At 42.5% G+C, this 14,958-nt stretch overlaps 1 protein-coding gene across 16 annotated transcripts in view; it reads left to right on the forward strand.

Annotated features, from left to right (window-relative positions):
- The first annotated feature begins 3,477 nt into the window (after positions 1 to 3,477).
- The window catches only part of BCAS3 (BCAS3 microtubule associated cell migration factor), a 361,344-nt gene continuing 349,863 nt past the window's right edge, over positions 3,478 to 14,958 (forward strand). For 11 of the 16 annotated variants that reach the window (XM_062617117.1, XM_062617112.1, XM_062617115.1 and 8 more), the window contains exons 1-5: positions 3,502 to 3,620; positions 4,947 to 5,034; positions 7,819 to 7,873; positions 9,777 to 9,852; positions 11,704 to 11,810. In XM_062617117.1, the coding sequence (XP_062473101.1) occupies positions 4,964 to 5,034; positions 7,819 to 7,873; positions 9,777 to 9,852; positions 11,704 to 11,810 (309 nt within the window). In that variant the 5' untranslated portion in view covers positions 3,502 to 3,620; positions 4,947 to 4,963. Of the gene's footprint in view, positions 3,621 to 4,732; positions 4,757 to 4,946; positions 5,035 to 7,818; positions 7,874 to 9,776; positions 9,853 to 11,703; positions 11,811 to 14,958 lie in introns of those variants that run through there. The other 5 variants (XM_062617124.1, XM_062617125.1, XM_062617126.1 and 2 more) reach the window with 3 other exon arrangements.

The following is a 14,958-nucleotide window of genomic DNA, read 5'->3' on the forward strand; positions in this document are numbered from 1 at the left end:
TAATTTCAAGCTGAAGTTGCCTGGAGCACATTCGTAGTTATTTTCTATTTATTAAAAATCCAGTACTCTCTCCCCTTCCACACTGTGGCTTATGAAACAAGACATCCCACGTAGTTTTATTACAGAGTTGATCATGGCACTTTATATGGAATGTTTAACTGTAGCAATGTATAACCTGCATTATTTTTACTAATGGGGAAGTAAAAGGCCGGTGTTTTATGCTGATGGGTGGTTATTTATAGCATCTAATTCTTTACTGCTGGAACAATAAAACACGGGTTGAAATCAGGGCTGCTCTCTCTCTGTGTTACCATGGTTACAGAAATCCTAGGGGGAAGCATGAGCCTTCTGAAAATGTGGATTTCTCTTTCACCCATCCTGTGAACGCAGCACCATCGTGCAGGGTGGGAGGAACAGTCTGTGCAGGTAAGATCCTTCAGGGATTTCATTCTTGGTCTATGGGATGTACCTCACAGCTCAATATAAGTTTTGCTATAAGTGATGTTGAAATGATACACCATAAACGTGGGGAGCACACAGGGATAAGACAGCTGTATGTGCTTACCTTGCAGTGGTCTTTGCAATGAACTCAGTATTGTCTGATTGCAGTTTGATGACATTCAACCTTTTAAAGATGACTGGTCACAATAAAGATGTGAGTATAATGCAGTGATTAGGTACATGTATTGCTGCTTAGGATGTCCATAAAAGACTATAGCAAATTTTCCAGGTTTATTGCTCTACGTAGAAGCAAAATACAAATCTCCATCAAGTTCTGCTGCACTTAAACATGTGCCTCATCCTCCTGCATTTCTCACCACAGTTCTAGCCTTGGGCTCCTCCGACCCTAACTGTTCTATGATTCTGTAGTGAATGCTCCATCCCTGGTGGTGTTCAAGGCCAGGCTGGACAGAGCCTTGGGTGGCATGGTTTAGTGTGAGGTGTCGGGGGTTGGAACTGGATCATCTTAAGGTCCTTTCCAACCCTTACTATTCTATGATTCTACGTTGTTTCCCACCCCCACCCCCCCCCCCCCTTTAAATAAACCAAAACCCTACAGCGTCCCTGTAGTAAAACCAGTCTGAGTTACACCAGCTTTCTACTTGATCCTTGTGAAGTGAAGCTCCAACATGTGCAGTTCTCCATCATCGAGATGCTGGCAGTGCATGGCCTCCAAAAGTAATACGTAAATAAAAATCACTGTTGTTGGTTGGTTTGTTGGGGTTTGTTTTCCTCTGGGGCAACAACAGTGGGGACTTCTCTTCCTGTTTCATGTTTTCTTCAGTCTAAAGGAGCGAGTAGCAGTTCCTGTGTTCTGAAAGCAGGCACACTGGGAAGCAGCGTGCCATGCTATGCTCCTCAGGTGTTCATTTTAGACATCATTCATTCATGGCTTGACTTCGCAAACGAAGATTTGGGAAGGGCTTTACCCACACTTACTACAAGGGCGCTGATGACTAAAAAGGCCAATGTGAGGTAGGCAAATCCGGCTGGAAAAAGCACAGTGAAAGGTCTCCTTGGGTGGTACAGGCGGGGCGTGATTCTTTCTATGTTGTCTTTTCTCCTTGAGACTAGTTCTGCCCGAGTTCTCAAAGGAGCCAGCGGCATTATGTATGGTGTGTCTCCAAGCCTCCCCCTTGGAGGCCAAGGTGGACCACTGCGGGTAGTCAATATGGCCAAGGCTAAGGTGGTGTTTCAGGGAGTCCTTGCATCTCTTTGGGGCACTTCTCTTGCGGCAACCGGTGGCAAGTTCACGGTAAAACACGATCTTAGGGAGGCGGTGATCCTTCATCCTAGAGACATGCCCTGCCCAGTGCAGCTGCAATTTCAGCAATGTGGCCTCCATGCCGGTGACTCCTGCCTGTTTGAGGACAGTAACATTTGACACATAGTCAGTCCAATGGATGTTTAGAATTGTATGGAGGCAGCGCTGATGAAAGCGTTCAAGGAGTCATAGAATAGGGTTGGAAAGCACCTTAAGATCATCAAGTTTCAACCCCCTGCCATGGGCAGGGACACCTCACACTAAATCATATCACCCAAGGCCTCCTCCAACCTGGCCTTGAACACTGCCAGGGATGGAGCATTCACAACCTCCCTGGGCAACCCATTCCAGTGCCTCAGCACCCTTACAGTAAATAATTTCTTCCTTATATCCAATCTAAACTTCCCCTGTTTAAGTTTTAACCCATTACCCCTTGTCCTGTAACTACAGTCCCTAATGAAGAGTCCCTCCTCAGCATCCCTAAAGGTCCCCTTCAGATACTGGAAGCTGCTCTGAGGTCTCCATCAGCTTCTCTTCTCCAGGCCGAACAGCCCCAACTTCCTCAGCCCATCTTCATACAGGAGGTGCTCCAGTCCCCTGATCATCCTCGTGGCCTCCTCTGGACTTGTTCCAACAGTTCCATGTCCTTTTTACATTGAGGACACCAGAACTGCACACAATGCTCCAGGTGAGGTCTCACAAGAGCAGAGTAGAGGGGCAGGATCACCTCCTTCGACCTGCTGGTCACGCTGCTTTTGATGCAGCCCAGGATATGGTTGCTTTCTGGGCTGCAAGTGCACACTGAAGCTGGCTCATGTTCATTTCCCCATCGACCAACACCCCCAAGTCCTTCTCTGCAGGGCTGCTCTGAATCTCTTCTCTGCCCAACCTGTGGCTGTGCCTGGGATTGCCCCGACCCAGGTGTAGGACCTTGCACTTGGCATGGTTAAACTCCATGAGGTTGGCATCAGCCCACCTCACAAGCGTGTCAGGGTCCCTCCGGATGGCATGAGTAGCAGGTGATGACAGTAGATGACCCATGATTCAGACCCATGTAAAAGAGTAGACAGTACAATAGCTCTATAGACACTAATCTTTGTACTTTTCTTCAGGTGTTTACTGCACCAGACTCTTACAGAGTTTTCCGAAGGCTCTGTATGCCTTTGCTGTTCTGTTGTCTATAGATCGTGGTTACAGGATGGTTCGGGTTGGAGGGGACCTTAGAGCTCATCCAGTTCCAGGGACCCCTTCCACTGGAGCAGCTTGCTCCAAGCCCCTGTGTCCAACCTGCCCTTGAACACTGCCAGGGATGGGGCAGCCACAGCTTCTCTGGGCACCCTTCACAGGGAAGAGCTTCTGCCTAAGAGCTCATCTCAGCCCCCCGCGGGCAGGTTCAAGCCATTCCCCTCGGCCCGTCCCTACAGGCCCCGCCGCTGCGTCACCGCGCACGGCGGCGCGCGGGAGGTAAACACCGCGCGCTGGGCGGGGCCTTCCCCGCCAAATCTGCGCGTGACTGCGCATCGGCCCGCGGCCCCGCCCCCGCCCACGTGCGCGGGACCGGCGCGGAGGCTCTCGCGAGATCCGGATGTAAACAAAGCTGCGGGGCGGGCTCGGGTGCGTGTGTAGCGCCCGCCGCCTTTGGCCGTCTCAGCCGAGCTTAGAGCGCAGCCGCCGCCGTGTCCTCTGCGTCCCGCCCACCGCTGTGGGAGCGGAGCCGGGGATTGGCCGGCAGCCGGCAGCAGCCCGCCTTCGGGGCTGTCTGATTGGCTATCCGCGCGCCGTGCGCTGGGTGTCATTCCCCGTGGGGACCCCAAACACTGTCAGTGCGGCGCCGGGCGGAGGGCAGCGGCGGCAGGTGAGGGCGCGCTGGGCGGGAGCGCGGCCCGCGCCCCTTGCGCTGAGCCCGGGGCCGGGAGCGCTGAGGCGGGGCCGCGCTCCAGGGGCGCTCTGCGGCCGGCTCGGAGGGGGAGCGCGGGGATGAGAGGCCGGGCAGTGGCCGGGGCGCTGAGGGGAGGAGGCGGGGGGGGGGGGGGGGGGCAGCGCGGGCCCTGAGGGAGCCCCCGGCAGCGGGCGGGGAGCGTCCGGCAGGTCTCGGCGCCGGCCCGAATGGCCGCGGCCTGATTCACGGGGCGGCGGTCGGGGTAGAGGCCGGTCCGGTTGGGGTGTTTTGCTTCTTGGAGTTGCTCAACAACGGGCGGCTGAGGGTGGCTGGGGCCTCCCGGCCGCCGGCGTCCTGGGGCCGGGGCTCACGCCCGCGGGAGGGCTCGCCTCGGCCCGGCAGCTTCGCCGGTGCTCGGGGCTGTTGTGCAGGTGGCAGCGGTCCTGGCTGAGGGGCGGGCCGGGGCACTGGCTGGGCTGAGGTACAGTGTGAAGGGATATTACGCGCTGTTTTGTCTTCTTGGGGTTGCTTGGTTTGTGTGTCAAGCTTCAGTTGTGTTGCTGAAGGTGGTGTTATTCATTTCTGTGGGGCTAAGTGCCTTACTTAAAGAGGTGCCCAAAGGTGGACTGGTGCTGATAGCGTATTTCTCTCACTTCATGTACTGGTTCTTCGTTTGGAGTAGGACAGGATAACAGTGTGGGTGGAGAGGTGTCTGCGATCTGTGATGCTTCTCAACTGTTTTTTGCCTTTAAAACTGTTAGGCAGAGTTTTCACATGGAGAACAGAAGCGTGAAGCAGAACTTGAAGATGGTACAAAAAGCAGACATGAAAAAGAAGTAGAATGTGTTCCATCACACTTTTCATGTTAGCTTCAATGTAACCCATTGTCAAGAGTACAACAGACTGCAGTTATGATTTGCATTATTTTTATATAACTATTTTATAACACAACAGCTTATTAGTCTTGAATAGTGGTGCTGATAACTGCTGATTATCAGCAAGTACCAGTGCCGCTGTTGTTAATGTGCAGTTTGAGGAAAACTTTCCCCTTCATCACGCAGGTCTATGTTGGTTTTGCTTTCACGTGCATTGCAGGAGCTGTAGTGATTGAGGTACTGCAAAAAGAAGCGATTTGCTTGGGATTCATTTTGTTTTTTTGTTTTAAAGCGCTGTAAAGCAGCTGTAAACCCACCCCACCTCTTTCCTCTAGAGGTTTTTACCATCCCAAAGAGTATGTCAAGAACCAGCGTGATCAACAATCCTGCTACAAATCATTGTTAAAAAGCAATGTGTTTCTTACAGGTACCTGTGAAGACACAATGGCGACAGAGTCCCCGCGCCGCCCCAGCCGCTGCACTGGAGGAGTGGTGGTTCGTCCACAAGCTGTCACGTAAGCGCCTTCTAGAAGAGTAGCCCTGGCTTGAAATTGGCTTTGTTTAGTGGTAGAAGAAGGCCTTAGCCTGGACTTTCTTTCTGAGACAGCTGTGAGGGTGCGAGTCGATCATGTGGGTTCATTGTATTGAGTATATTCCACTAAAATAAACTGATGTTGCATTCCTGTGTCCCAGGACTGTGCAGCTCAAACTGTCTCTGTAAATGGGATACTTCTCACTTATACACCAAAACCTGCAAAGTTGTACGTTTTAAAAATGAAGACATTGCAATGTTTTGGGTTTTTTACACAATTTTACTTGCTGTGCAAACATCTCTCTTCCTGCAGGTCAGTGATCGCAAGCTTCTTCCTTAGGTTAGGAGGAATATGCATAGTATCTTCCTTTGTTGCTGTTCTAATCGTACCTTGTCACAGGGGTGGATGTATTAAAACACACAAGCCTTTCATTAAAGTCCTTCAGTAAACAGAATTGTTGATTCTAGTTTTTATTTGTGTTTTTACTTATGAGAACAAACCCAAGAGCAAAGAAAGAAGCTACTTCACTCAGAGTGTATAGGAGACCATGTTTTTGCTTGGGCATCCTTTATTTTTGTTGTGTTCACATGAAAATACTTTCATGGCAAAAGAGCGTAGTAGGAGAGTCCAGAAGATTTATGGTCTTGTCTCTGTCTGTCTAAGGATCTTTGTAGCAGTTTTTCTTTTGTCCTGGGGATGTTTATACTGCTGAGCTGTTGCTGCAAAATGGCACCATATTGTAGTGTTCACTTGTACCATCGGTTTTAGCAGCTGTTAGTTTGCCCTGGAGAAGGCTGTGTATTTCGAAATCAAAATTCTCTTCAGTTTTACTAGGGAGCACAAGAAACCAACTGTCATAACACAGAAAGTTGTGTTAGAGGTTTGTCTTACAGCCACGTGGTACAGTAAGCTTTTATTTTTACTGTTGCAGAACTGCTCAACAAAGGCATTTCTGTTTGTAATGACCTTTTCTTCAAAATACACTTTAAGATATGGTACTAGAAAACCACTGTAAGAATGAAATTACCTGTTCTTTTTGTTTGTTAAATATGGTGGCTTGTGTTTGAGGTGCATCTTTTTATCTCAGAAATTTCGGTCTTTCTGATGAGAGCTTCTGTATGTGGAGCAGCATTCCACCAGTTATCTTAAGCTCCTAGATTCTTACTAAGGGAGGATGCACTTTTTTTTTTAGTAGGTTTTATTGTTATTTTGGTCATTTTGAAGCACTTTAAATGTACTTTCCTGGAAGTTTCTCAACTTTAGGAGAGATTTAGTGTACATACACTGAATAAAACATTTCCTGAACATCAGCTTGGTTTCAAGATGTACTTGGGGGGAGCAAAAAAGTTATTTCCTGAGGTGAAGGATGACGACAGTGTGACTCTTGCTGGTAGGCATTTGCATGAGAACTTCAAATGCTGTTTAATACCATACCTATAGACAAGTGTTACTGCTGGGTAATAAAGGGCTCTCAAGGTGTACAAAGACAGTGTTGGTGACCTACATAAATCAAAGAAGAATCAGCACTAGAAACCACAGCTCATTTATAAGGCCTTAGTGTAAAGCAGTGAAACACACTTTGGTGCAGTAATCCTTGGATTTTTGAACAAAATTGAGTTTTGTCATGAGTTAGACTAAGCTTTCTAAAATATAAAACTTTGTTTTAGAAGAGGAATCAACCAGTTTACCTGATCCAGCTGTTGCAGCTTTTGACTTGAAATACCTTCTTTATTGCTGTGTATAGGACAGAGTACTTCATTCTCAAATACTAAACACCAATTTTTATTAAAAGAATATTGCACAGCACGGTATCAGAGAGCATGAAGAAATCATAGGTACCTTTGGACATCAAGACTTGAGATTTCCTGGTTTATGTTTTTAATTTCTTTCTATGACAAATCTTGTGTTAGCACAGAAAAAAATACTACCGATAAGAAAAATCAATTTTGGGGCTGCCACAGCCTTTGCCTAAAGAGTTTGGGCTTTTTAAATTGCCTGAAGGCTTGATGAAGATAGTTCTTGTTGTGAACATGTTTCAGTATTGCTCACCACAGAAAGCACAAACTTGTTGCATAGTTCTGACACTGTCTGATAGAGTCAGCCCAGGTTGTATATTGCTCAGCAGTTACACAAGAGACTGACCACTTATGTACGGATAAGCTTATAAAAGCATTAGTTTAAATCTATCACAACAAATGTATCTTGCACTAGATGCTCTTCTAAATCGTTGCTGCTAATGAACTTCCAAGAAGGAATAAGCTATAAAATCTTATCTGAAAATCCCTCTCCTTACTATTCTTAGTTAGGTTTTTACTCCATCTCCTGTCCCCAAGTGGTACCATTTAGTTCAGCATTATACATAATGCATCTGAGGTCTTAAAGTTTACTTGCCCCGAAAGGAGAACTTCAGCCATTGGCGTAAGGCTTTGTCTTCATGTTGTAATAGCCAAATCAAGTAGAAAAATAAGGAAGAATAATTTCCAAATGCCTGCTGTACTTCTCTGATGTGGAGAGCATGGTTTCTTTCTTGCTTCTTGTGTTTTATACATTCCCCCCAAGCGGTTATTTCATAAACAGGTATCACTTAGCTTTTTACACAGCTTCAGGCCCTGTTTATCAGAGTGTTTGGCAGTATGTGAAGTAACTGTATTGCATGCTTTTTCCTTTGCTCTAAAGATTATCCGTGTTTTCTCTGCTGACATGTCTTATGTATTCGTGACCGCTTTGAGTTTCAGTGATAGTTGAAATTCTCCTTCTGTTTTCAAGGGAACAGTCGTACATGGAAAGTGTTGTTACGTTTCTTCAAGATGTTGTGCCACAGGTACGTGAAGATCTTTCAGACTGTTTTTTTTTGGTGTACAAAGCAGTTGAAGTGTGTGTCAGGGGGACCAGAATATTGAAAAACCAAAGCCAGATCTTGTAGTGTTTTTGAACGTGGATCTTGAGACCAGTTTTTGAAAGTGTTGACTATCTGAAGATTGGTCTTCCTCTGATGGGTGATAATTAACATAGCCACATAAAAGTTAAAGAATTGCACTATAAATAGCAGGAAGAAGATTGCAGCCTTCTCCTGTGGTAGTTTTGGTGGTAGAGTAGCTGGTGAGGGAGAGACTGGACGTAATACTTACTCTGCCTCCTGCAAATATGTTTTCTTCTGGGTTGTAGTTGGAAACCTGTGAATGGCTGGGTTGGTGTTGGAAAAACTTGGTAGGCACCCTGTGTCACCCCAGCTTTTATCATTGGCTGAAAAGGAGAAAGTTTCCTTTGCCTCCTTTACTCCCTCTTTTTTTTGGTCTTCTTAACTTGTCTTGGAATGTGCTGGCTTCTGTGGAACTGTGGAGCTCTGGCGATCCCATCATTCCCCAGCGTGATGAGTCCTGCTAATCAGGAGTCCTCACTCTGCTTTGTTCAATTTAATTTCGTTTTATTTTTAATTTCTGGGCTCCTCCTCTCTAGAGAATAACACTGATGCTGTGGGTCATAGTTTTCACAGGCGGCAGCAGCATGAAACTGGATTGGTCACTTCTTATTGTCCATGGGCCTCCTGGTAGCAGAGAGAAACTAGTTTTGTTCTGTTACTCTTTGGGAAAGCTGTAGTCTGTAGTGGAGGAGTGCTGCAGCTAATTGTAGCTTCAGGAAACTGTCTTGGTTCTTGGTGACTTACGGATTTCCTCAGTAGTAATCTAAAAGAAATTCCCCTCACTGATGCACATTTGTGAAATGTATTTTGGACTCATGGTCAAAATTAAAAATAGTCAAAACTTTCATTTAAAAGTTTGCTGCGTTCCACACATGCCCCCGTTTTTCCCATCTGTAGTTAGAAGACACAGTCTGTGTTTTATTTTACAAATCAGTTTGCCTGGGAAGCATGGAATGTGATTTGTTTTGAAAAGTAATACCCACACTTACTTTTTAAATTTGTATTTTTAGTTCATGTTATTGCCTTTCTGGCATGTATAAAGTTATTATACAAGCTCTTTTCATATTTAATCCAAAATACTGCCCAGTATTTTGTTATAATTAATTTGGAAGCAGTGGTATTTCTACTGTAGCTCACGTTTTTACTACCACAGCTTCTCCTGAGAACTGTAAAGCCTGCAATTTAGAAACATTTCAAGTCTCCTTCAAAGTTTCTTTGTGTATGGCATCTTTTTATGGGAATCTGTACAACCCGAACTGTGACATGGATCTATTCTACTGGAATTACAGTTTATTCTCTTTTAAATGGCTATATTAAAGATGTCACAAATATAAGTAAAACATCTCAATAAAATATAAACTGTGTAGTAAACATCTCTTTCTTTTCTCAGTCTTCCTTACAAAGCTTTTAAGTGAATTAAAGAGAATTTCGAAAGTAAAAATGCCTCACATGACAACTTCTAACAACTACAGCTAAAGGTTGTAGGAGCTGCTGTGTTTTGGCTTGACTAAATTGCTGTAACTTGCATGGCATTTCTAACCTGCTCCAGAAGACTTATTGTTACATATGTCTTGTCATTTCCACATTAGTAAGTGATGTTACGCTTGTTGAGTTGTATTTAGCATGGTTTATGTTGATCATAGAACCATTCAGCTTTGAAGCAAAACCTCCCAGCAGTACTGGTGGCAATAAGATACACGTATCTCTGTTTTTCTTTTTTTAACTTAGATTCTCTCTATGGTCTACAGAGGGAGAAAAAAAGATATTAAACTTTCTTATTTCAACCCTTTTGGTTTTTGTCCAGGCCTACAGCGGAACCCCACCAGCAGAAGAAAAGGAGAAGATAATTTGGGTCAGATTTGAAAATGCAGATTTAAATGGTATGGCTTCATTTTCTCTCAGTTATATTTGTGGTACTTGGGTCTATGTACAATAATTTCAGTCAGCTTTATCAATAAGCTTTGTTGACTCAAAATTAAGTGTTTAATTTCACTGTTCTAGATACACTGAATTCTCGGTGAATAGCTGCACTTTTGTCCGTTATCAGCCAAATAGAACATATAGATCTTCTGGTTTCATTAACTCAGATTAATTTGTGCTTAGGAAGAGGGGTAAATTAAAAAAAAAAAATCAATTTTAGTCTAACAAAGCATAGAATGGAATTTATTTAATCTACTGATTGATTTAAAAGCCACGTTATCTAACTGTGAAACCAGTTCAGGTCCCAGATACATTTTCAGTGGTGTGATTTTAGAGTAACCAAGAAAGGAAGAGCAGTTGAGTAAAGGGAGCAGCAGATTCCATGATATTTTTCAGGGAAATAATAGAGCAAAGCCACTAAATATTCTTAACATGTAACTTGTTTATCACTTCCAGTGTATCTTAATGAATCATCAGCAAAGACTTTGTGCAGAAAACAGGTCTCCAACCTTTTTAAGAGAGAATGGTGATTGCTACAAGCTGCTGCTGAGAGTATCAAGTAGATCCCAACTTAAGATGGGAGCTGTTTTACCTGTCTGTCCCAGTTAGCTTGTTCTGAATAAGGAAGTTAGGGACTGAATGGGAGGTGGTTGAATGCTGCTATCAGGTAATTGCTTCTTGAATTAACTGATGAACTATGGGACCTGCCTTCTGGAGAATGCTGGATTTAAGTCTTCCAGCAAATTGCTGTTTCTTATCTACCATCTTATTTTCCTGTCTAGAGCTCTATGGTAAAGGCTCATTCTGGTCTCAGAGGAAGTAGTAGTACCATAGCTAGAGCTGTGATGGGGAATTTTCAACCTTTCCAAGGGTTATTAGGGAAGATTACATGTTTTCTAGCTGTTGAAATGGCACAGAGGCTGGCAGTTCATAAATTCGTGGTTATTAGAACTAGAAAAGACTCGTCGACCTGTACAAGGCATTATGTCCAGCTTTGGGCTGGTTAAGGTTTGATTGTGGGTTTGTTTTCCTCATATGTTTGGTTTTTAAAAAAATCTCAGGCATTCCCTCTTCAGGTTCTTTCCTAGTGTATAACAAAAACTCTTCAGAGTGTTCTTCAGAATCCTTCATATTCTGTTTAAGTTTACTTCTATGCAGCCTAATCTGTTTGGGCCTGAATATATCCTCTTTCACCATCCTAAATACTTCCTCTCTTTGTTTCATGCTCATGTGCTTGCAGTGAGCTTCTGTTCATTCTGTCATGGTTGAAAATGTATCTTTAGAGAGTTTTACTCAGGAAAAGCTTAATATTTGTGATGGTGATGATTATGGCCTTTAGCACTCTTCTTCCTCGGGATTTTCTTCTTTTGTTAAGGTTGATGTAAAGATTAATTCTAGAGTATCTAGAAGTAGTTTTGCCCAGTCTATGAATTTCTAATTTCTGTATTTGTTCATGTTTGTTTTGTTGGTTTTTTGCAAATTGTGCTCTATTTGAAAAGTTTGCCATTAGTCATTTGAGAAGGAATTACAGAAGGTTTTGGGGTATTCAGAGACAACCCATAATGTCATCCAGAATATTTTTTTCCATTTAAAATTGTAGTGCTTTTTAACCTCTTTATGAAACTTCAACAAATGTTGTGTTTGCCTAAAAGAATATACTTCAGTATTGTTCCTGCACACTATTTGAAACCATCTTGCTTGCTTTTACTTAATGACACCAGAAACATGCATTGAGAAAATAGCATAACTGACATCAGCCATAGTTGATTCTAACCTACTAATAATGACTTTGATATTTACACTCAATTTAGATATATCAAGGAATATGGAGTTCCATGAAATACACAGCACCGGGAATGAACCACCGTTACTGCTGATGATTGGATACAGTGACGGAATGCAAGTCTGGAGCATACCTGTAAGTGCAGAGTTCTGTGCCAGAGGCTTTTTTGTTTGTGATGTTCTGCTACTTTAATATTTTACTTCTAATTTTTCCTATCAAAGTAGAAAGATCCAACATTTACCATTGGTGTCATATGGTTTGTTTGCAATATGTTTATCTTAAGATTAATACTGAGCATGGATCAAACACTTGAATTCACTTAGCTTCAGATTTGAGGGCTTCCTACAAATTATTTATGTTAAGTAAATTTTCAGAGTCTAAATGAAAGTAGTTCTTGACATCATGGAATAGTTTGTATCCCAGAAAGAACAGAAGTTGTTTTAAGCTACAGAAAGGAATAAGGGCGGAGAAGTATGAAAAGAATTTGTTTGTCCCCTTAACACAAGTGTGACAGTATTAATAGTATTTTACAATCACGTTTGTCATGTACATGATTTGCAATTTTAATTTTACTGAAGTCTGTGCGTGCATATGGGTTCGATTTCATGCTGTCATACACAGAACCTGCAGTTGGTGTTTCAGAGTGGTTTATGAGCACATGGTCTTAATTTGGGGGATTTCCCCCAAATTTCTCCAAACTAAAAAGTTGAACACAGTAGGTTAGAAAATTAAAAAAAAAAATTAAAAATTGCTTATAACACCTTGTCCTTCAAAATAATGCAGAGAGGATGAAGCTCTTCCCCTTTGTGGAATACTTTGGTTTTGTAAGAAATGTGTATATTTTTATAACTCTTTGGTTAGCTATGTACGATATGTTTATATACCAGTAGCTCAGTGTAATAGAAAATAATGTGAACTTGTACATCAAAAGTTAAATGGAGTTTCACTGAGTGTGGGAGAACTGGCTTTTCCCCTCTTGATCACATGTTGTTAGCTGGAAATGAGGAACAAGACACAAGCTGTTGAGCTTTTGCATTTGAAGGAGGGTTTAGAAATTGAGTGAGTATTTAGTAACATCGTACTAAAATTTAGGAGCTTTAATGAAAATTTAGGAACATTTTAACGAGAATATAGGAAATTTTATCTGATGGTATGTCCTGAGAAACTATATCTAATTGTAACTTTGGTGGCTTTATTTTTACTGAAGCAAGGCATATCTTTGGATCATTTATCTCCTTAGAGCAGAAGCGTGTATGAGGCAGCAAAGCTCGCTTGTTCACTCATCGTTTTCTTTTTAAATCGGCCTTTGCCCTGGGCTTTGAATGACACTGAATACTAAGCATGGATTTCCAGTATGTGATTAGCTTTGCACACTATTTTGAAGGCTGCTCAGTTTTGTGTGAGTGTACAAATCGGGTTCAAGTGGTTCAGGAAGGCTTTGTTCTTGGACGTGTATTACAGAAAACAAACATTAGGTGTCACTAAGACACTGAGCTAAGAGAGACGATGCAACTGCAGCAGTACCAGCGGTTACAGGCCAAATTGATCCATTAGTTAAGATAACTGTGAGTAGTCACATTGCCTTAAGCTAAAGAATTTTTGTAAACCGGCTTACTTTATCCTGCTGAAATGTTCTTATCCAATTGAACCTGTGTTTTCTGAAGAATTGTGCTGAAGTGCATTGTGCTGACATGGGGCTTGTCCTGGCCATGCTGTGATAAGAGCAGCTCTGTGTATAGATAGTTTTTTTTTTTTTCCTCTGTGTGTATGTAACATGCCCTTGCTCTGTGGTTAGGTGAGAGTTCTGTGTGTCCCTCGTAAGTGACTTTCTGTGTCCAAATGAAAGAGTGTCTCTGTCAGAGCTATCTGTATCAATGCCCTTGAGAAATGCTGTGTCAGATGGGATCTTACATGTATAAAGAAAGCAAGAATAAAAGAGAGCTTCAGTTCTTTGGTACATGAACAGATTACCTCGGTGTAACCTGTTCTGCATTAACTGTCTGCATTTAAGCTTGTACTCCATGGTACGGTGCAGCAAACATGAAATTATGTGGTGGAGATGACTAACAAACAATGAATTAAACTACTTTGTTTTTCCTAGCTTATGTGTGCTTACTGATACTGTGAGCCAGGTAGTACAAGGTAGCTTATACATGTTCCTAGAGGGAAGGAACTGTTTGGGTTTGTAGGAGGGCTTTTTTCTTTCTTTTTTCTTTCCTTCTTGTATTTGAATTAGCCACAAGTTAAGGCACAGAATACTTGATGTTACGTCCTTTTTCAATAGGACAGTACAGCCAGGTTGTCTTTTATTAACCCTCAGTACGTTTCACTTTGTCATAATTCCCAGCTTGTGATAGCATTGAATACTTGAAGAAAAATAAGACAAGAAATTGCAAGGCACTTTCTCTTAGTGTGCTTCATTTTTTTTGCAGAGGTATTTTTAATAATGGGGGGGGAAGTCGAGTGAAATGATAAAAAATGCCAAATGTGGGGATATTTTACCATCCATTTTAACAATGTCAGCTGTAGAGATATTACATCACATTTTCAGCCTTTCATTTGTATATTCTGCAAAATTCTGAGGCCACATCCAGAGAGGTGCAGCTTTGATCTGGCAAGTTATATGTGTTAGTATAATTTCAGTGTTGGGATGGCTTCTTTGTTAGTAAGTTTAGCCTGCATAGTTTCTCAGAATCGTCTTTAACATCAATTTGAAGTATCTTTTCAGAGCAGGATTTAAATATCCAAAAACTTGGGGGGGGACATAACTTGGTTTGGGATTTTTTTTTCATGTTGTTATTTTTCTGTCTCTTTTTTTTTTTCTTTCTGACTTAGTCTGAGTAAAATAAAACCTGGCAATTATGTACTGACTTAATTTTTGGAGTTTGTTTGGTAACACTTTTTTGTGTCCTTTGGTATTATGCAGACTGTTCTTCTTGATCTTGCTGCATATTAAGCTTGTAATTAAGCACCATTATTCCAGTTAAGACTAAAAAAAACCCACATCTCTCTAGGTTAAAAACCTTTTAATCTGAAAAAGCAACAATTTGACATTTATGTGAAAACCCACTCAATAAGGTTATTATCTCTAGCATTGTGCTTTTTATTCGTACAATTGAACCTCTGTTCAGCACTTAATAAAGTAATGCATTGCAGGCAGTCCAGTTTGTGTCTGAGTGATTATGAAGTGTTTATGACAGCTTCTAAGCTGACACTCTCCGTAATGGTGTTACATTGACTTCTAAACACCTTTGCAGTCTGCCTCCAGGAGTGTGTGTCTCTT

Source organism: Pezoporus occidentalis, unplaced genomic scaffold (assembly GCF_034315485.1).
Source record: "Pezoporus occidentalis ecotype Australia unplaced genomic scaffold, CSIRO_AGI_Poc_V1 ctg192, whole genome shotgun sequence".
NCBI classification, from domain to species: Eukaryota; Metazoa; Chordata; class Aves; order Psittaciformes; family Psittacidae; genus Pezoporus; species Pezoporus occidentalis.